The sequence below is a fragment of the Balaenoptera musculus genome, chromosome 16, assembly GCF_009873245.2.
Source record: "Balaenoptera musculus isolate JJ_BM4_2016_0621 chromosome 16, mBalMus1.pri.v3, whole genome shotgun sequence".
In the NCBI taxonomy this organism is placed as follows: Eukaryota; Metazoa; Chordata; class Mammalia; order Artiodactyla; family Balaenopteridae; genus Balaenoptera; species Balaenoptera musculus.
Window position 1 is genome coordinate 22,685,809 of NC_045800.1, and position 23,206 is coordinate 22,709,014.

Sequence of the window (23,206 nt, forward strand, 5' to 3'; positions counted from 1 at the left end):
TCCCAGGCAGCCAGCAGTCCCTTGTGAACCCTCGGACCAGCTTGTGACTGAAGCACTGTGACCCCTGCTCATCTCTTACAACCTTGCACCAGCTCTAGTCCCAGGGGTCTGTGTGTAAAATCTCCCCCTGCCCAGGTAAAATGACTGGAGCTTTCAGAAGTGACCCTCTCTGTAAACTGGTGCAGTCGCTATGGAAAACAGTCTGGAGATACATTAAAAAACTAAAAATAGAGCTACCATATGATCCAGCAATCCCACTCCTGAGCATTTATCCAGAAAAGATGAAAACTCTCATTCAAAAAGATAAATGCACCCCAATGTTCACAGCAGCACTATTTACAACAGCCAAGACATAGAAGCAACCTAAACGTCCATTGACGAATGGATAAAGAAGATGTGGTATACACACACACACACACACACACACACACACACAATGGACTATTTATTACTCAGCCATAAAAAAGAATGAAATAATGTCATTTGAAGCAACATGGATGGACCTAGAGATTATCATACTAAGTGAAGTAAGTCTGACAGAGAAAGACAAATATCATATGATATTACTTATATGTGGAATCTAAAAAAATGATACAAATGAAGTTATTTACAAAACAGAAACAGACTCACAGACATAGAAAACAAACTTATGGTTACCAAAGGGGAAAGGGGCAGTGGGGGGAAGGATAAATTAGGAGTTTGGGATTAACAGATACACACTACTATATATATAAAATTGATAAGCAACAAGGTCCTACTATACATCACAGGGAACTATATTCAATGTCTTGTAATAACCTATAATGGAAAAGACTATGAAAAGGAATATATATATGTAAAAAGAATATGTATATGAAAAAGAACATATATATGCATATATATAACTGAACCACTTTGCTGTACACCAAAAACTAACACAACATTGTAAATCAACTATACTTCAATAATAAGTAAATTAAAAAGCAAAAATAAATAAATAAATAAAAATAAATCAATAGTCCTTGGAATGATTAGATTAAATATCTGGATATTCCAGAAAAGCATCTAAATAAAGCCCATCATTCAAATTTAAGACAAAATTTATAGTTCCCTGTGTGTATATAGCACAGGGAACTATATTTAATATCTTGCAATAACCTATAATAGAAAAGAATGAAAAAGAGCATATATATATACACACATATATATATGTATATCTGAATCACTTTGCTGTACACCTGAAACTAACACAGCATTGTAAATCAACTATATTTCAATTAAAGAAAAATGTGACCCTCTCTTACGCTCTACTTCTAGTCAGATTTTTTTCCTTTTAAAATTTTGTTTATTATTATTGTTGTTGTTATTGCCTTTCCTCCTTCCCACACCCGGGGGCCCTGACTCACCCAGGCACCCATCTCTTCCCTGCCCTGATGCAGTCACCTTCTAACTGATCTCTCTCCTCTGTTCCATCTTCACACGGCTAATGGATCCATCTTACGGAGGCACGCTTCCAGTTATGTCCCAAGTGACAGTTTTCTCCTCCTGCTTATTTTTGTCTCTCAAAACCTGCTGAGCTTCATCATATATTCATTTAAATAATGGTATGATTACATGGTTATTGAGGGCTATTCATTTTTTCCCATCAGTGTCTTGATATTGGGGATCTGTGATATAGATCCTTACTAGCTTCTAATTATTTTACTTATCTTCCATTTATTTCCATATCTATATTATAGAAGCTTTAAGGCCGAGAGTCCATTTGAAATTTCCCTAAGTACCTCCAGACCTGGGAGCACAGGAAGAGTCCATGAATTGAACTGGTCCACAGCCACATATTGACCCTTGTTGCCCAGCCAGCCCCAGTTCCATATGTCTAATCCCCCAAGCCTGCCTCAAAGTGCCAAACACAACTATGGGGTGTGTGACAGACTTCGGTGACAGCTGGGGAATGGCCAGTGACAGATTTGATAAATCCAGCCTTCAGAGAGACTGATGGAGCCGGTAACGTGTCATCATTCCTGCTCTCTCTTCATCAGCAAAGCCTGAGCGCTCAGCCTTGGTGCCCTTGGCTTTTGACCTTTGGGAACAGTCCCCATTAGCTCCCCGCAAGTTATGGTAGGATTGCATTCATACAGCCTGCTCCCAGGCCATGTGTATAGCCTCTACTCCCACTTCACTTCCCTTTACGCACCTCCACCAAACTGGGTCTCTTGAAGTTGACAAAAGAAGAACAGAGATACCGCTCTAACCTTTGCTGCTCTGTTTATTTGCTCAGACTGACCCACTTGCCCTGGAACACTCTTTTTTCACATCTTCAAATTAAGAAATTTTTACTGTATTCCCAGTCCCACCTTGAAAGCTTTGGCAGATTCCCAGCTTCTTCCTGTCTTACATAAGCCACCATAGCACTCTGGACAAAATATAACACTTACTATACTTTGTGTGTGATATCCCCTGAGAAGTTAGCTTTTTCTTTGGGGAACTTACATCTCTTGGGGGTTGGGGGAGCTGGTCTGGGATGGGTCATTATGGTTCTCTATCTATCCCTGTACCCACCGGCCAAGGAGAAGACTTGTGTCAGTGCTGGGTGAAGTTTTAGGTCCTTTATAATGTGATTTCCCCTAAGAGTGGGTTCTGGCTTCCTGTACTGTGCAACTAGAGCAGCAGAGCTTATCTCTGAAGACCATGGATTTCTCTGGACTGATTTTCTTCCTATTGAGGCTGTGGGAGGAGAGAGCTTGGTATCTGCAGTGCCTTGGGGGCTGGCATTAGAAATTTATTTGAAGTCCTCAAGGTCCCATCTCTTTCTTGCTAAAAAGAATGCAGTAACAGCAGTGAGAACTGGAGAGTCATGAGGTGGATGAGTGCTTTGCACCCAGGCCATCCCCAGGGCGGTATTAGGATGAGGCAAATCAAATAGAACTGGCAGGGTTTTCTGTCAGCCTTTTCAGGAAGGGCAATTTGCAAGCCTCCTGTCTCTAAAATGTTAAGGGCAGAGAAGGAAAGGGGAGGGAGCAGGCAACCTTGAAAAGAACCAACTGCAGGAAGTGTTCCTCCAACAAGGAAACCTCTGCAGGAGCCCACGTGGGGGAGACCCAGGGACCTGCTTCCTGATGGGAAAGTCACCGTGGGGACCTTTGTGGTGAAAGCATCCAATCCCATCAACCAAAGACTGAAACATGCTATCACTCTTACCTTCTACCAAATGGTGTCCTTGCACTGATTTCCTAGCTGCAAAAGAAAATTCCTAATGTGTACCTATCTAACGATCTAAAATGAGGGGCTGCATTGCTCTGGTTTAGAACTATTGAGAAGACTTTTTGGAAACAGTGGTGCTTGCAAGCTTTTGCATCAACACAAGGAAGTGGAATTTCTATTCAAAGAAAGATGCCACTCTGCTAGGGATTCAACCAAAGTGTGAATGATAAGAAGATGGAAAATGAAAGTTGGAAACAGCTGCTCTCATGCCCCACTTCTTTCAGCCCATCTTAATCTGCTATAGTTTAGGTATCCTGAGCAAAGTCAATGAATCTCACTTTTGCCCACCCCCAAGCTATTTGTCCTCCTGTGGCCTCTCTCTTTATTCTCCCTTGGAACCTGTGCCCCTCAGCCAACTTGCAGCCCTGCAGGCCTCTGGAGCATGACACCAGAGATGACTGTACAATTGGTTAAAAGCTCATAATAAAACCAACCCTTGAAATTGGATCCTTTGCAATTAACTCTATTTTTATCTGCACTCTTCTTATAGCAGACAGAGGCAGGTGGCAAGAAAACAAGTCAATGTCAGAGATGTCAAAAAAAAAAAAAAAATAGGAGAAGGAAGGAAGGAAGAAAGGAAGGAAGGAAAGAAGAAAGGGAGGGAGGGAGGGAGGGAAGAAGGAAGGACGGGTTAATCTTCAGAGGAGGAACATGGCAAGAAGTGTTGACAGCCCCAGACCAGCATAATAACGAAGTAGAGGGTTGGGCCCTGAGGCTGCTAATAGGTCTTGAGCATAGATGAACAATGGGTTTGTGCTCGTTAAGTTGTATCTACTGAGATGGGGAAGTGGTCTCAGATAGTTTAGAGTGATTCTAAACGGGAAGGATTATCTGCCTTGCATTCTTAGTTAACCAGAATCCTTCCCCACTCCTTGTCTAAAATGTCTACTCCGTTTTTTCCCCAACATTTTGTACCAGTGTTAGCAAAACAAAACTAAACTAAACCCCTCCAAGAGTGGCCTTTGGGGGTTCATGACAGAGGGTTAGTAGATGAACAGCGCTCTCCTAAAACTAGTTGAAATATTCTCTTCCTCCCCCTGATCTTTCTACCTCGCTCATTCTCTAGGCTTGACACTGCTGGAGAAAGCGGCCGATGCTTTCTCTGATGTGACAGATAGTAATGATAGTTCTCAGTTCTGTGTTCTGACAGAGCTGAGAAACCTTGGAGCCGGAGACAGACAGGGAGGGAAATAAATCTTACTTAGGTGCTGCCAACACTCTGAATTTTATTAAAGGACATTGACTCGTTCTACACGGAAAGCCTTCCACTGGTGGCTGAGACAGTCATTGGGTAAAAAAGGCTTTGATCGCACTTTTTTTAGTGGAGGAAAACTTTGCTGCCAGACTCTGCAGGTTTAATTAGCACATTATCCTGGATGGCTGTGAGTTGTTTTCTTCTTTTCTTGGTATAACATCAGGCTGGACAATTAACTTCTTAGGGAGAAAAGGTTTGAAATAGTAGGTAGAGTATACAGAGCAGCTCTGTCAAGGGGTGAATATTCAAGACCCTGCCTGCAAGTCCTTGCGAGTTTCAAATGTACTGATACTTATAGTTTTGTTTGTTGGTTTTAGGTACAGACCTCTAGCTATGGGTCCATGGAAGTAAAACATATTCCTCTGCTAAATTACCTTTGTCTATCCTTTGGGAAACCTGAGTGTTTTACTAGGTAGATCCATTACTAGGCAATTTGCATGATGTAAAGTCAATACTTTTTTTTCCTACCTTCATCATCTACTATGTGCTAGGCACTCTATAGATACAGAAGGATGGGATTCCAGACACCTAAAAACTTTGTGATCTCATCAAAGAGGCAGTGAGTGATCTCAGATATTTTAGAGTGATTTTAGATAGGAAGGAATTTCTGCCTTGCATTAATAAAAGGCTCTCTTGAAAGGCTACTAAGAAAGTTCAATATAAATATGTGGACTATAGTTTGATAGCATTCCTTGTACCATAATTCTTTGGAAATGAGGCCACTGGGAAATCTCAGTGTGTAGGAGAGGGTTCATAGAAAAGATGTCCTCTGATCTGGACCGAAAAAGAAGACTGGCATTGAGGTAGGCAAGTCTTGAAGCCACCTCTGCCAGAGTGGGTAGCACCAGTGAAGGCATGGCAGGGGGCATGTGCCCACGTGTGAATGGAAAGGTGAGAAAGCGAGTCCACTGACACTAAGGGGTACCTTTTGAGATAGGAAACTATAAAAGATGTCACTGAGCTGAATAAGAGAGGTTTGGCTTATTGGATTGTTTGGTGTACCCACTGCTTGAGGGGCCTCTGGATGCTTACAAATAACAAAGCATCCCCTTGAAGAGGATAAAAACAATTATCATGGGACATACCTGACTGGTCCACAGGTTCTGAATCCAAGCCTAGGGCGATCAATTAAAAAAGACATAGAAGAAAAAAAATATATACACACAGATGCTGGAACCCAACAATTCCTCACAGAGATGAATTCTGTGTAAAGGCAGAGGTAACAATCTCTTGGTGTAGCCTTAGGAGAGCTCAGAGTTTATATATGATTTTCAGAATATATGTGGCGAGTCTAGCCTTCACAGAGAATTATTATTTCAAACCATCCTGATTCTCTTACATTTGCATAAATCTTTGTATATAAATATAGGTATTAACATACATTTATAAATAGATATAAGCACACACAGTGGTGTGATCTCTGTTTCCTTTAAACTCGTAGAAAGCAGTGCAGCTCTGGGTTTCAATTAAGAAAGATGGTGCAAGGGGAGAGGAAGTATCAGACACTCCGGATCAAGTGCTTGCTGTTGTAATCCAAGTCTGAATATTAAAATGCAAGTGTTCAGGACATACTGGGAAACAAGAAGCAGGATGTGAAACCTCTGGCTGCTTTGGGTTCTAAATCAAGAGGGAGGATGTTGTCTTATCTTCTGTCATCTCTACGAGGGGAGCTGTCTCCCCATTTCTCCTTGGTGCTCTTAAAATGAATCAAGCATGAAATGTACCCAGGAAACCTTTCTCCCCCAGGCATGATGGGGCAGAGAAAAATAATAAGACTTGAAAGAAAAAGCCACAGATTCTTCTTGGCTGGATGCCCAAATACTCTGTAGTTGGGGCCAAGCGAGCTGCTCGCTTTGGTAGCCAAATATTTCAGCCTTTTTTTTGACTTCAGGATGTGTTTTGATCCAGTGGATACAATGTCGTGGCAAGGCTCTTCCAAGGGTCAGTAAGTACCCACTTGAGCTGACTTATTTCTTGGACATGGCTGGTACATCTGCAGCCTTGGTGAGTCACTTGGTGAGTCATTTGACCCTTCACTGAGTGCTGGGGCTGGAGGGGGAGGACAATCATAGTACTCAGTACAGAGTGACTCACCATCCATTCACTGTGGGATTTGGCAAATGCGGTGGTGGACGACTGGGATGTGAGTGGGTTACAGACCAGGCACATAGCAGAAAGGAGATGTTCCAAAGGATATTTTTCAAATCAGCAGCCAAATGTCCATGGGAACCAGAATACCTAGAGTAATGGGAATCTCTGGGCTGCCATCAGAGGACACTTCTAGAGGCAGAAAAGGTTCCATGGTGCTATAAAAATTACTGGAGAAGAGCAGCGGTATGGAGCAAGCCAGCAGTGAAGAACGAGGTGTAAGAGAAGAAAGACCTTTGGGGGGAAGGCGTACTTGGAGGGTTAGACCCTGTCTCATGAGAAGTGTTTCCTTGCAGTTGCCCTTGGAAAGCACTGAAGCAGTGTAGCAACTGGACTTGAAATCTTCAATAACCATCAGCAAAATGGCCATAATACTGGGAGTGATGGTGTGTGGATTAAATGAAGGAATGCAGGAGAAGCACTTGGATCATAGTAAGAGCTTAGTCCACGTGGGCTGCTGCTAGAGCCTGAAGTTCCTCTGCTTCCTTTTTAAAAAACCAACACCGGCTCCTCTTGCCTGCAGGATCGATTCCGGTCTCCCTAACTGGGCCTTCGAAGCCTTTTTCAAGTTGCCCTCAACATTTTCATCTAAATTTATTTAGATAAGCCAGGCTTATTCATATACCGTCCCTGCATTACTCACCTTTGACCCACGTTGTTCCCTTTGTGAGTAATGCCCCTCCCATTTTTGTCAGTTTGAATTCTGCCATTCATTCCGATCCCAATTGAATCCCCACATATCTCGGAAGCATCCCTGATTGACTTCTGAGTCTCCTTCCTTTGCATTCCTTTATCACTGGTGGCATGCTCGTTATTTCAGTCAGGTTTTGGTTATACTGTTGGCTTTCTGAGAGCCAGGTCTAGATTTTGGACTTCTTTGTATTCCAGACAACAGTCTGCCTATGCTAGGGCCAGCGGTACAGCTCACCAGGCAAAACGGGGTATGAATCCCAGTTCACTCTAATATTTAGTGGCATGTGATTTCCAACAAATCACTTAATCTTTGTGAGCTTCAGTTTGCTCAACTGTAAAATGGGGATATTAATGTCTGCCTTGCAGAATGTATGTGGGGAGTAGAACTGATACGCAGAGCACTCATCTGGCATAGAATGCGTGCTAAATAAATGGTAGATATTATTATTGTTAACAATAATAATAAAAAAATAATAATAATCCAGTGAACCGATGTCTGTGCATTCAATGTACCGTAAAGTCGAGGTGTTGAATACTTTCTGTTGTCCACAGTTATACAGCTCTGCTGAATTTGGGAGAAGGTGGCAGCTTATCCAGGAAGGGGTCGTACCGAACAGGTTCTACTGGTAAGTCTCACTCTATCTTCTAGCACATTTAAGATATCACCTGTGAAAATGAGCATTGGAATCTTTTCCTCACCCAGAACTCTCACGTGAAGTCTGTTCTTATTGGGTTATGCACACATCCCCTAGGGCAGAAGGTGACATTGGAGTGGTAAACATCTTAAGGGAATGTTAAAGCAGTGTCATAAATCACTTAACAAACCCAACATAGATAACTGAGATTAATGGACAACAGGGGCTTTGTAACTGTTGTTTTGTTATATTTTGATGAGACTTTGAGACAGACACTTAAGAACATTTTAATAGTGACTTTTATTACTAGAAGCATGATACACACATATACTGCATGTTCATATAAAGGTTTTCAGTGTAAATAAGTAGATCTTATTTAGTCTAAAAGCAGATCCTCTTCCCATTCCTGCTTTCAAGTTTTCTAGACATTCTCATCATCATATGGGACGCAACCAATGTTTTTAGTTTCTTACTTATCCTTCCATAAACGTTCTCTGAATTACTAAATGCATATAAATATAAATATACATATTAGTAATTGTTTTTTCTTAGTCAGCTTTGACTGCTATAACAAAATACCGTAGACTGGGTGGCTTGAACAACACAGAAAAGAAGGAGGCAAAGGAAGTAATATTCTTTTTTTTTTTTTTTTTTTTTACCTCCTGATCCCATCCCCCTGGTTAAATTAGAGGTGGCCTCCCTCCCTGGGTTACTACAATTGAAAAGAAGGGATATTACAAGTTCCTTTTAGCTTCTGAGTTTCCAAGGGCCTAGATCCCAGTAAAATAAGAACAAAGTACAAAGCATTCTAGTGTAATGTTGACATTACTTATCAATCCCTTTTGAATTTACAACCTAAACCCTATAAAAGATGTGATTCTGCCTTATCCTAATTTATCTAATCTGCCTATGGAAAGGGCATCTAGGTTGTTTCCAGACTTCTGCTAGTATAAACAGTGCTCTGCAGAACTAGCTCAGACAAGAGTTTAAATATCCCTTGTTCACATCATTGAGAATCATTGGGGCAATGACCTTTTAGGAGCCAATGAACTTCCTGCAACTAGGACAGTAAAAGTTGTCTCCCCTTTACTCCTCCTGAAATCACACTGCCTCTCATCATGCCTTGGGACTTCCAGGTACCTAATAGCTTCCCCCAGCACTCCAATTCTCTCACTTCTAAGAGGAATGCATTTTTATCTTTCTTATTTTCAAACACTGCCCTAAGACCCTGTGGGATTTGAAAGCCAGAGAACAGATAAATCTCTTAAAACACTAGTGAAACTGCCTGAAAAAGTAAAAGACAAGTCATTTGCAAACAAATTGGCTCAAAGTTAACACATAGAGACTTCTATATGGAAAGATACTTTTTCTTCCCGCATCACAGAGACATTGATAACTAAATAGGGTTTCTGTTGCTCAGAACTTATTCACCTCTTCCCTGCTGCTCCCACTCAGGAATGGCTGAAGCTTTGTTTTTGGCATCTAAGTTGGATGCCCCTCTCCAGGAATTCAGGTGTAGCTGGCACTGAGTCTCCCTTCTCTGATCAGGATTTCTTCTCTTCCTCACTTATTCACTTTGTCCCTTATTCATGAGATACCTTGCATCTCCATGTGTTTTGCCTATAAATTATAAAGTCCCTTTTTGGAAAGCAGGTCCATATTTTTTTCTCTTTTACTGGGTGTTATATGTTCATAGAACGGCCTCCTCAGAGAATAAATAAATAAAAGACTAAACTAAATTAATGTGGTTCCCCTGGTTTAACCTGGAGATGAAGTTGATGCTTTGCCAGTGAGAAGGTATGAGGGACCAATCATTCCTTAAGTCCTGCTTCCAAGTGACTGAATATATCTGCATGTGGACCCAGCAATTGAAGGCAGAAAGTTGCAGTTCTCAAATGACTGGAGAGAAGTTTGTTCCAACCAATAGAAACAAAGAAAAACATTGACCAAAAAAAAAAACAAAACAACAACAAAAAACAAAAACGGATGAGAGAATTTCCCATGTTAAGCGGTACATAGTACACAGTATCTTCTAGCTCACTGAAGGGCTTGTTTACACACAGCTTTGGGAGGTGAACAAATCCATCATTGCTTTGGCTGGTAGTAATTGAACCCATTCTTATCTGTTCTTGGAATGGGTTCTTCTATCTGTAAGCCTGATTAGCAAAGCCCTTGTAACCAAATGTCATATCATTATCTTTATGAAAACTATACACATGATCATATATAAATTCTAATTAATCTGTCTGTTGAGTGAAATGAATGATACCCCTTCTCTGCCTCTGGGAATGGAGTCTCTCCATTCAAGGCCTGACATTGTGATAGGCATTATTCAAACTTAAGCAATTTAATCCTCAGAACAATTCTATGAAGTAAGCCTTGCATTATCATCCCTAACAGATCGGGAACCTATGGCATGGAGAGGTCAAGTAATTTAGCCAAGGTCACACAGCCAGAAAGTGGCAGAGCCACGATTCAAATGCAGGCAGAATGGCTTCAAAGCCCATGAGCTACTAAATCAGTGGACTCTATTGCCTAGGCCTCTTGGAATTTTTTTTCTGGGCTGGAGCTGTGAGCCCTAGAAATCTAGCCCATTCAGGCAGATGAGAAGAGAAAATCCAAAGCTCGTTTGGCCACCATGCCTGCGTGTGTATCTCTCCAACTGGGCTTGGCAAATGGCCTCCTTGGGTTCTTTAAGCTAGGTTGATTTTTCCAGAGAAAGCATGAGACCTTGTAAATTGCACAGTGCACATGACTGTTGATGAAATCTCTTGGTCTCTGGCCACATGGTCTGTATTTTCTGACTCTGAGCAACTTCCTAAGGCTGGCAGAAAAGGTGTCATTCAAAGCAGTATTTATTAGACTCCTGGAAATCAGTTGCTTCAAATTACATAAGAACTATAGAGCTATCTAGGATTATTCAGCAAGTTTAACTGAAAGAAGCTCTCATTAATCATTTCTGCTTGAAGCCTGGCTGTGGGAGTGTAGAGGTGACTAAGGGGAACTTTTCTAGTGCTAAATTGAATTGACGAGTGACCCTGGGTAATAATATAGCATTTCCCATGGAGAAAAATGAAGATGAATTCATATCTTTTCCTCATCACCTAGTACACTTAAGAAATATCTTTATTTTGGGTGGCAGTAGTAATGCCACCCCTGGAAGTAATCAATGGCAACTGTGAAAAAATTATGGAGTGTAACAGTTTATCCTTATGTTCACGGTGGTTGTTGATAGTACTAGCATACTGACATACATATGATCTTTCTTCCAAGGAGTTTAAATTGCTTCCAAAACCGATTTACATGTTTAGGGCATCTTATAAAACATATTTTAGCACAATATTGCCCTTAATAGAATAGGTGTCTGTTCATTCAACTAACTGCTATAGCAGTCTTGTTCTTTACTATGTCAGAAATCAATTATACTAGGAGGCAGTACAACCTGGAAGTTAAGGGGCTCAGAGATACTGAGGTGTGAGTTCTAGCTTTGCCATTTACTAAGTAAGGGGTCATGGGGAAGTGAAGTTCTGTGTGCCTCAGTTTTTTTCCCCTGTAAAGTGAAGATAATTAATACCTACTTAATCAAATGAGTTGTTTCTTGTGAATTGGTTATATGCCTGGCATCTAAGAGTTGTATTAAGTTCCCACTGGCTAATAGTAATATTATTAATAGTAGCTGACTTTTTACATCTCTTAGTTTTGTTTCTCCCCCATGTTGGCTTCATTCTCAAGTTGCTTTCCCCATTCGTAGCAATGATGGACATCATCAGCTTTAGTCTTACAACCTAACAGTTTGGAAGCTCCATCAAACCAGTCTGCCTCTTTCCTCATGTTGCCAGGGATTGAATCCCAGCAGTGATTCCCATGCATTACTCATGTAGGTCAGACACTTATCTTCCCTGGGAACTGAAATAGGAGATGGTGTTGAGTCCCAGTTAAACTGCATGGCTCAAGGTTGGAGGAGAGAAGATTTCTAAAAAGGAAAAAAAAAGAGAAAAAGATTCTGTTATCACAAAATAGAGGGATAGATTTTAATTACAGAAAAAATACAGATGGGAGAACTGAGTGCCAGCAAGATAATGTTCCATAATAGGGATTTGTATTTGTTAATTAACTATATATACAATGGTCTGGGCACATGATAAATCATGCCCTTTGATCCTCATAACAGGATTGTGAGGTAGGGATTTTTACTCTCGTTTTGCTGAAATAGAAAAGTGATATAGTTTACCCAACATAAAATGTAATACAGCCAGGTTTTGAAACTAGGTCTCTCTGGGTCCATGGCTCTTGCTTGCGATAGTAAAGATCAGCTCAAAACTCAAGACTTATTTTCTACCTGTATCCCCCATAATAACTGTTAGTTTAACAGTTCGATAGATAAGAGCCAACGTGTTGCATTTGACACTGAAGAAGAACATGAAATGGAGGACCAATGTTAGCCAAATGCCTTGAATAAGTGAAGCTTTTGCCAAAAGCCAAGTTTGCTATTAGAGGTTGATGAATGTGGTTTGTTGGTGTCTGATTCGACTTTAGGACAAAGCAATGGAAGGCAGTTTTCGTTAGAAACCACTCAGTGATCTATTATCTATGCAAAAGACAAGGCAATCTTAGAACTGTTTCACTTAATTAAAAATACGTTCAGATGTACCTTATTGATTATGTCGTTCTGACATAAAGGGGGCTGGCTGGAAACAGGGACAGCTGAATGGCGATTACATGTTTTCTGTGACAAATTCACACGTGGAAAATTAAGAGTCGGCTCGACAATGAACCTGTTGTTATTCTGGAATGCCATCTTGTTTCAGTGGTGTCCCTCAGGGGGCATAAGACAGCTGTATTATGTAGCAGAGGGATATAGGGATACTTCCGGCTCCATACTCAATGTGTTTGAGCAAGTTTCCACATTCTCATTCATCCCCATTGTTCAATGCCAGTCAGTATGAATGACTTCCCATTGCACATCTTTGGCAACAAGTCCCATTTCTTGAGCACTTACTGTGTGCCAAGCTCTGTGCTGAGTGCTTTGCATATGTTGTTTTAAACAATCCTCCAGTCAATGATGTGAAATGATTTATTGATCAAAACTCCGTCAAGACCTGTGATAGAAAAATGCAACCTGTTTTAAGAAAAAAAAATTTTTAAGCAGTATTGGCTCATGGATCTGATAAATCAGGTCTAACTTTTTCTAGACTCTACTTGATCCAGAGGCTCATTGAAGTCATCGTCTCTTTTCTTTTTTCTTTCTCTTCTTTTGTTTCCAAAGGCATTTGTTTTTTTATTGAAGTATAATTGATTTACAGTGTTGTGTTGGTTTCAGGTGTACAGCAAAGTTATACATGAAGTCATCACTTCCTACCCAAGGTCCTCTCATCTAACCTCGGGCGTAAGAGGCAGATCCATAAACTTTTGTTAATATATCTGGCTATAGTCAGAAAACACTCTGAGACTTAAAATAGTTTCTCTCTGTGCTGATTCATGGCACTACTGCTCATCATCTAGTCCTTGTTGAATATTTCTGCCAAGCCAGTTTCAGCATTTTATGTGCCTTGTTGTTTGATAGTTTGTTTTATATTCACCAGGTCACCATGACCCTTCCTCTTCTTCCTTCAGATATGCTGGCATTCAACACGGCATCTCCAAGACTTCTAAGCCACTCACACCAAAGGGGCTTGGAGGGGATATGGCATGAGATGACTCTTTTCTCTTTCTCCAGATGGGTTTAATGGATTCAATAACAAGAGAATTCTCTCTACTTTTCCTTTCTCAGGTTTTGCAAATTGGAGATGGGGTGAAGTCGAATGATGTTACAAAAAGAACAAATATATATATGTATATATACATATATATGTAAATTGTAATGTATAAAGTAATATATAAAGTAAAACTCTATGCTATCAAAATAACTAGAAAATGTGTTAGTGTATTTGATAGTATTGGATTAGATAGGGTGTATGGCTATTTTTTAATGATACTCTGCCTCATCCTTCACCCACATCTATGAAACCAGTCATTGTCTGCAGAGAACATCTTGAAAAACACCATCACTCGCTTTCAATTTTATGTGAGCTGGCAGTGGAACATCCTGCCATTCAAAATCAACTTTTTCTATAGCTTCCATATTTCTGTATTCCCTACATCCCAGCCTTAGCGCCTTAGGGTCATATTCAACTCTTCTCTTACTCACTCTTAAATCTTTGGGTTTCCAGGTCCCACTGGTTCTACCTCAGTGAAGTTATATCTGTCCACCTCCTCTTCCACCCTCCCTAGCATTACACTGGTTCAGCATCCCCCTCACTAGGAATGGTGAAAAAGCCCCTCCCTCCATCTCCTCATATCGTAGCTACTGCCAAAGGAATCGTGTAAGCATTTCCCTGATCAAGTGTTTGCCCCATTCCTCATTGCCTACAACATAAAATTAAAAAGAGTAAGAATGTAACCAGGTTCTTGCAAACCACCATGCTCCTAGTTCTTTTTTGTTTTTTAAACATTTAATGTTACTATCCATTTATTTATTATTATTATTTTTTAGAGATAACATACATATTTTATTTTATTTATTTATTTATTTATTTATTTTTGGCTGTGTTGGGTCTTTGTTTCTGTGCGAGGGCTTTCTCTAGTTGCGGCAAGCGGGGGCCACTCTTCATCGCGATGCGCGGGCCTCTCACTGTCGCGGCCTCTCTTGTTGCGGAGCACGGGCTCCAGACGCGCAGGCTCAGTAGTTGTGGCTCACGGGCCCAGCTGCTCCGCGGCATGTGGGATCTTCCCAGACCAGGGCTCGAACCCGTGTCCCCTGCATTGGCAGGCAGATTCTCAACCACTGCGCCACCAGGGAAGCCCCACTCCTAGTTCTTTGTGCCGAATTCCAGAAGGCCAGATAATTCTAAGCACTGGTTAGTCTGTGGAGCAGTCTATACCTCTTATCTCTATGGTTTTATACAACTCTTACCTGGGGATAAACTGTCCTTCTTTGTTTTTGCAGTGATTGATTTTAGCACCTACTATGTGTCAGGACAGTTTTGGTCTTTGAAGGCAAAGATAATGTATGAGGGTATTTGTCATTATTAGGATCACAATATCAGACCTTTATGGCCTTATGCTGATGGTCTACCATGTAGCCTTCTTTGGTTCTTGCTTCTTGTTTTTCTAGGCAAGAAGAATCTCTTTCTTCGAATTTAAATGTGATTTTGTCATAAATAAAACATAATGTGTCATAGCATGCGTTGTATTACAGATCTGCGTGCGGGATTGGTTGAAGGAGTACAGGCTTAGAGCCGGCATATGAAGCTTCAAATCTGAGCTTCACTATCTACTACCTGGCTGATCTTGAGAAACTATTTCACCTGCCCGAGCTTCAGTTTCCTTATTCGAAGGCTTATTTTGAGAATCAAAAATGGCATATTATCATAATTATTATTAAGTAACTTAGCACTTAGTATGTGCTCTATCTTTTTATTTCCTCATTTCCATCTCCTGATGGAGGATAAGTTCCTTAAGGACCAAGACTGTCATTAACGTATTTCTATCTTGTGTACAACAATAAATGGAATAGCAGAAACTGTAGTGTGTACACACACACACACACAGAAATTCACCAAGTACACATATATATGTATATGCACAAACATAAACCTCCAGTCGAAACTCATCTTGAATGGACTTGATCAGGGAACCATAATAGATGACCTGTTTTTCCTTCCAGCCTGAATAGTTTAGACTTCTAAGCCACTGAAGCCATCAAAGTGTATATTGAAAGGTGGGGAGGATTCTAGATCAGTAAAAGGAACAGTTTTCTGTGCAGTAGGTTGTTTATTAACTCGACAGGCTGTCCTAAGGAGTCATGAGATCCATGTTAGCAGAGGAATTTAAACAAAAACAGAGTGGCTGCCTCCGAGACCGCTCTGACAGGGAGCTGTGCCCTAGGATATTGACGGATCCTCTACACACTTCAGAATATGGAATTCAGGTGAGGAACTCAGAACCCTCCGTCCTTTGGAGCATGGACTTTATTCTCTCTTCTCTGGCAGTCTTTTCTGGTTCTGAGCCTCTGAGCCGAACCATGTGCGTGGCTTGGGTAAGGAGCAGAGAGAAGTAGCAGGAAATCATTCCTGAGATCGCATACCAAGAGCTCCAATGGGACATTTCTGGCACCTCTACTAGGCGTGCTGGATAAGAGGATTTTCATTATCCTCGAGAGGACTGGTGTTTTATCTTTTTTTTTTTTTTTTTTTCCTGTTAATGAGCTCCACTTGAGTGCTATTTCCCTATCCACTTGCACCTTCCTCCACTTCTTAATCTCTTCCTGTGATTAACAAGTTTTCCCTACAAATTAAGTTAGTTTCCCCTGCTACACTGTGAGCCCATCACTTTTCTCGTGACCTTCATTCACTAATGGCCATTATTGATTCCTGTCCTCCCTGATGACTTCTTGTCTCCATGGAATGTAATTCCTCTATCTCGGAGCACCTGAGATGCAGTCATTTCTCTAGATTTCCACTAAGAACTCTCATGATGGCAGAGTACAAGAGATGGCAGTGAAAGAGTGAAAGGGGAAAATCCTCATAATTATGGCTTCCTAATTTATACTAATATTTAAAAAAATTGACTTATGCCCTAGTGATCAGACTTCATTTAGCCTTCAAGTTCAAGAGCCTGTGGGTGTGTCCAGTGTCTGTGTATGTGGTTTCCCTTGCTCAGTTAATCATCGTCCACCTTTGTATGTTCCACTTAGCCAGTGAGAGATGGTGTTTGGTGTTTCAGAGTGAGGGATCTGGAGTCAGAATGCTTGTGGTATCAACAGAATCCTGTTTTCAAGGGGTGTGACGATGAGCTATTTAGTTAACTTCTTTAAGCCTTGTTGTCTTCATTTGTATGACAGTCATCATAATAGTGTCTTCCTCATATATTTGTTGTCAGGATTAAAATGAGATTCCAGGTTACACTCTAAACACGTAATACATGGTGAATAAATATGAACTATTACTTAAAAGAGGGATAGGACGAGGTGGGTATTAACGAGTTTCTGCGATGTGACCATCTCACTTTGATATTTGATTTAATAATTTATATTTCCAGTGAGTATTTTTAATGTGTGCATGAGTTTTGTTTTTGTTGCCGCAGAATTAAGAACAATGGATAGAAAATCAGCTTACTGTTTTATTTTGTAGCTTCTCGAATAGTTGAAAACTCTTATCTTACAATTCATTTAATTTACATCAGTTGAGTCATTTTCAGAGCTAACTCCTGGCCATAAAGATAGAGGAAACAGCCCCTGCCCTCAAGAGGCCCTGCAGCTGCTGAGGTGGGGTTGCAAAGGGAGCTCCTAGAGAAGTCTGTGGAAGGATATTGCCCCTGCATAGCTGCCCCTCTGTGAGTTTGTAGCCAAGCATCTGGCTTGACGCCTAAGGTCATAAGACTGGAAGTCTGGAAGAAAAGCTGGACTTGTAATTGTGAAGGGAAGAGCAAGGACAAACCAGATAGAAACTACCAGTCCTTCTGCAGTGCGTCCCACCACCTCTAGCCAAAAGGACCTTCAGAGTGAAATAGCCACTACTTCCCTCCTGCCTTGCAGATGTCACACATATTTCCTTTCAGTCCATTATAACTGGAAACCATACAGAGACTCTGGAAAACATAGTCGCAGCTTCGCCAGGTTGATCCAGTGCAAAATCACCAGAGTCCACCCCTTGAACACTTGGCGCCTGTGCACATCATTTTAAATCATGTATGACTTCCAAATGAATACAAAAACAAAATTATGCATCTACCTAGCATGAGAGAACCCCCCCATACAACTTAAAACATGGTAAATATCTTCCTAAAAAGATGAAAAAACAATTGCCCATGTCGGGAATATCCTTGGGTGATCTTCTCCTTCTAGGGAGTCATACTTCCCCTTTCTGTATTCCATAATTAAATACATAATTTCTGTATTCCATAATTAAAATACCAACGTGTAAGGTCAGCCACCTTAACACATTTTATGTCAAAACAGAGGAATGGGAAAGAGGAAAAAGAAAGGAAAAGATTTACACACACACACACACGCACACAAACATATTTATATTAAATTAGATGAGGATGGGTCTCTAGGGAATGGCTCCTAAGGGAAGGAATTTGTCTCTTAATAGGCCAAAGATGAGAAGAAATTGACCAAAAATCTAGGATAGTAAAGTGCCCCGAACGGTACCTGGTATACACCATGTAGCTTCAAATCTAAAATTTCATTAAATGAGGATGCACCCTTATTTTGTGTATCTGTCAAAATAATTCTGCCTATTAAACTTTATCATTTCAATGATTTTAAGACACCTACTAATTTAAGAGATGTTAAAATTAAAAAAAAAGAGCGTTTTGGAATTGATGAGATGGGTACACAATAAATATTTGTTGAATGATTGAAAGATGAGGAGTGGATACTGGAGATGAGACAACCATAGATATTTTTTTTTCAAATCAAAGGTTAGATAGGGTTGTCTAAATAGATAACTAATGAGATATGGAATGGTGAATTCTACATAGGAGGGTAGTGGAGACCCAGAACCTGGATCATTTGACTGGGTAGGAATGAAATGCAGAGTGGGCTGAGGAAGATATTAAAAGCAACTGTAAGATGCTGAATCCTTGTAGATGACTAGCCCTGATGTGTTTATGCATCAGAATCTCAGGATTCTTAAAAAAACTTAGGGCTCATCATATCTGACTTCTGACTTGCAGGAATCCCTTCTACAAAATTCTAAGTAAGTGGCTGAAAACAGCCCTTTGGATTAAGAATGGAACTTTGTCTATCTGTCTATCAGGATCTGTCTTCCTCTAAAGACAATAACTAGAGGAAATAACACTAGTCCCACTGTTTTTTCATTGTTGGCTCTGGAACTTAAAACATCAACACCTCTAAACAGAGCAATTCCATAATTTAGAGAAAGCTGTCAAGGTTTTCACAGGCATGGCAAGATGTGCCCTGGGGTGGGGTGGGGGGAATGGAACTTGCTGCAGCATTTATGAGATTTATGGTAAAGGGTTTTACATCAGTGTTGAAGTTTAAGGCAGATAAATCCCAGAAGACAAATACCACCAGTAATTGAATTACAAAGCCATTATCGTGTGCTGAACAGAACAACTTTATGACTCTATTGTGACAAGATGAAACTTGTTAGAATATTTATGTGCCTGGGATAGCTTCTGCATCACCAACCCCAACCCAGAGAACAAACTAGCTCTTCCATGCGCCTCCTATGAGCAGTTAGCCTTCCTGAGTAATTCAGTAGCCAAGGAAAACGAGATGCTTGAGAGGAATCTGAAACAGCCGTAGCGTACAGCCAAACCTCACGTCTGACCTCGAATTTCAGCAGCTCCTGAGCCCAACATATTTACGTTGTCAGCTGCAATCAGGCTTTTCCCATGGTAACCAGGGCAGCCCTAGAATAAACAGACTCTGGCTCTCCACATTGTTTTCTATTTCTAAACAAATGGAGAGTAAAAACATCCCAGTAATACGAGCCATTTCTCTGATCTTAACATTTCTTTAAAAAATCAGATAACTTCATCTTCTGTGACTGTTGAAATCTATGAATCGTACACTCTTGACAGTGGAAATGAAACAGTATTTTACCTGCTTTACAGGATGAAATGACAACAGGACCAATCTACTCCTCGTGATAACAATGATTTAGTTACAACAGATCGTGTTCCTGTTTATAGTAGCTTTTCTATAATAGAGTCTATCCTTATGAGATGTGGGTAGTTTTCTCTCCCTAATTTTTTATTTTGAAATAATTTTAGAACTGCAGAAGAATTTCAAAGAATAAGAGAGTTCCCATAAACTTACCTCCTGCTAACATCTTATATAACCATGGTGTGATATTCATAACTGGGAAATTAACATTGATTTAATACTATCAGTTAAACTGGAGACTTTATTTGGATCTCTCCAGGTTTTCTACTAATGTCCTTTTTTTCCCCCCCATCTAGGACCCAAATAAGAATCCTACATTGCATTTATTTGTCATGTCTTTTTTCATCTCCTCAAATCTCCCACTCTCCTTGTCTTTGATGACCTGGACAGTTTTGAGGCGTGCTAGTCAGGTGTTTTGTAGAATGTTCCTCAGATTGAGTTAGTCTGATATTTTTTCAAGATTATAGTGTTATATATGGTTGGGAAGAAAATCACAGAAATGGTGTGTCCTTCTCATGACATCACATCAAAGAGTGCAAGATATCAATATGTCCTACTACCGATGATGGTAACCTTGATCACTTGATTGAGGTGGTATCTGCCACGTTTCTCCATTGAAGAGGTACTGTTTTCCCTGCTCCAACCTCTATTTGTTGGAAGCAAGCCCCTGAGTCCAGTTCCCACACCAGGGAAGGAGAATCAAGTTCCAACTCCTGGTAGAAGGAGTATTAAAAACTGTATGAATATATGTCAAAATCACCATGATCATTAAATATGTTGAGAGAGATATTTTGAGGCTATGTGTTTTGCTCGCTAATTTTAGGACTCTTCAGTCAGTCTTGCCTGCAACAATTATGACTGGGGTATTCTAATGGAAGTTTTCCATATTGATAATCTCATATATGTATTCATTGGAATTCTTCTGAAGGAATAATTGCTCCATTTGACAACTTATTTATTTATAGCATTATTTAATTGCTCAGCCAATGAGGTGACCAGAAAAGACAGTGAATAAGCCCATTTCTGGATTATGTTTTGTTATTTCTTCTTCACCTCAGGAATCTCTGTTCTTTGGTGCTGAGCCTATGGTCAAATAATCCCTGTTAGGCATTAAGGTGCCATTAATGTGCCACCTGCTAATTCAGGGCAAGACCTCTCTGCCTAATAAAGTCCTTCTTAAAGGAACATTTTAAAGTCTGACCTGGGATGAAGAACTGAGAAGGGAATACCTTTTCCCAGTGACACACTTGCCTTATTGGCTGTGGAAGTGGGGATTCCCCGAGGAGTTCTGGGCTCTCCCCTCTGTTCAGTTGGGCATCTCACAACATCTTCACCCTAAGGAGGGTGACTTGGGGGTGCGTGTGAACACACACACGTGCACACACACACACACATGCACACTTTTTTCCCTTTCCCCATCTCTCCTCTGTCCTAGCCATGGAAAAATGCAGGCTTCAGGCTCTCTCCAAAACAAAGCAAACCTCTATAAAGTATACTGACCTCTGTTGCTCAACCATGATTTTAATTCCCAAGACAAAGAATGCAGGTTCCAAATTGACCAATTGAAAAATATATGAAAAATGCAGTATAGGAAATGGGTAAGTATTCTGAACAGTTAAGCACTCTTATAAATGAAAAACCTGAGTGAAAAAAAATATGTATATAGATGTAAGGACCAAGAACAGGAACAGGCAATTTATGAAAGGAAAGAAAATGGCAGTTAACATAAAAATATTTCATCTCACATGCAGATATTTACCTACAGAGATAATCAGTACAGTGTCATGTACAGACCTAACAATACCCCATGGTCAGAATGTTAGTTAAGGAAACAGACTATTGTACAGTTGGCAAAACAGTGCATTCCAATATTCTGTTATGTTATGTCAGTGCTATGATGCACAAGTCATTTAAAAAAAGGAATGCCTACACGAACATAGAAAAAGCACCAAAGGATCAACAACAAAATGTTAAGGTGGTTATTTCTAAGTGTTTAATTTTCCTTTATATATTTTGGTGTACTTTTCATTATACTTTAAATGAACACATATTACTTCTACAATTAGATTTTTTAAAGCAGTGTTATTTAAATAAATTATACCAATAATAGTAACAATAAAGCAGTCAAGCATATTTCCCAAGGGTTGGGGACGGTGGGAGACAACCAACAGAGGGACACTGTGAGCACGGCAGGATAGCCCCAGAGAATGCAATCTCTTCTCTCCTCCTCTTCCTCCTCCTCCTCCTCCTCTTCCTCCTCCTCATGTCTCCACCTCTTTCATATACGCTTCTTTTTCTCCCCATCTTCTCTTCCCCACCTCCTCTTCCACTCCCTTTTCTGCCTGTTCTCCCTTCCTCCTCCCCCACCTCCCCTCCCTTCTGATTTCCTTTCCCCTTCTCTCCTCTCCCTTTCTCCTCTCTTCTTTTTCTATCACTCTGAAATGTTTCCATCCATAGAGGGGTACTAATTTTTTTAAGGCAAATTAAAAGGTGTACATTTTTCGTTTTCCATCATCACGTTGGTTTCCTTGGCCAAGCAATTAATAAGAGTTCAAAGGCCAACTGACACAGCGTTCAAAGTATTTTCACAGGATATCATCTCTGTATTTGCCCAGTTTCAAATCTCTTCATACCTTGTATTCAAAACTCCAGAACTGCTTTGTGAATAAACAAAATACTAAGGAGAATAGCTGCCATTTGACACCCCAGGAATTTGTCTCTGTGGTGAAGATAAATCTAATTTCCTCCTATATCTAACCCTATTTTACCCTTGCTCCCCACCCAAGTTCTACTGACCAGATCACTTTCCCTTTTCCACTGAGGGAGGGCCTTGTAAGCATTAGCCTCTCAGGGTACTTTTTCAGAAGTACCAATACCCAGCAACAAAGCAAGAGCATGTTTTTGTGTAATCATAAACTCAAGGATGGTTAAATCAACCTTATGTGTGGACCAGGGATGTGGCAGCCCAGTGTGGAGACTGATACTGTGTTTCTCAGAAAGGTCAAAATTTATTAGTCATTTTGCAAGTAACTACAGAGAAGCTACCTTCAAGCTGAAGCCCTGATACTTGAGTGTCTAAACTAAATTTTTTTCTGTTTCTTTTTTTTTATTGGGGTTTAGTTACTTTACAATATTTTGTTAGTTTATACTGTACAGCAAAGTGAATCAGCCATACGTATACATATATCCCCTCTTTTTTTGGAGTTCCTTCTCATTCAGGTCACCACAGAGCATTGAGTAGAGTTCCCTGTGCTATACAGTAGGCTCTCATTAGTTATCTATTTTATACATGGAATCAATAGTGTATTTATGTCAATCCCAATCTCCCAATTCATCCCACCCCCCCTTTTCCCCCTTGGTATCCATACATTTGTTCTCTACGTCTGTGTCTCTATTTCTGCTTTGTAAATAAGATGGTCTATACCAATTTTTTTAGATTCCGCATATATGCGTTAATATACGATATTTTTCTCTTTCTTACTTCACTCTGTATGACAGTCTCTAGGTCCATCCATGTCTCTACAAATGACCCAGTTTCGTTCCTTTTGATGGCTGAGT

General features: G+C 40.3%; 1 protein-coding gene across 1 annotated transcript in view; it reads left to right on the plus strand.

The window, feature by feature from the left end:
* Positions 1 to 23,206, plus strand: part of SORCS1 (sortilin related VPS10 domain containing receptor 1) — a 414,532-nt gene that overhangs the window by 210,156 nt on the left and 181,170 nt on the right. Inside the window, exon 7 of the mRNA XM_036829279.1 lies at positions 7,889 to 7,962. Coding sequence (XP_036685174.1) covers positions 7,889 to 7,962 — 74 coding nt within the window. The remainder of the gene's footprint in view (positions 1 to 7,888; positions 7,963 to 23,206) is intronic.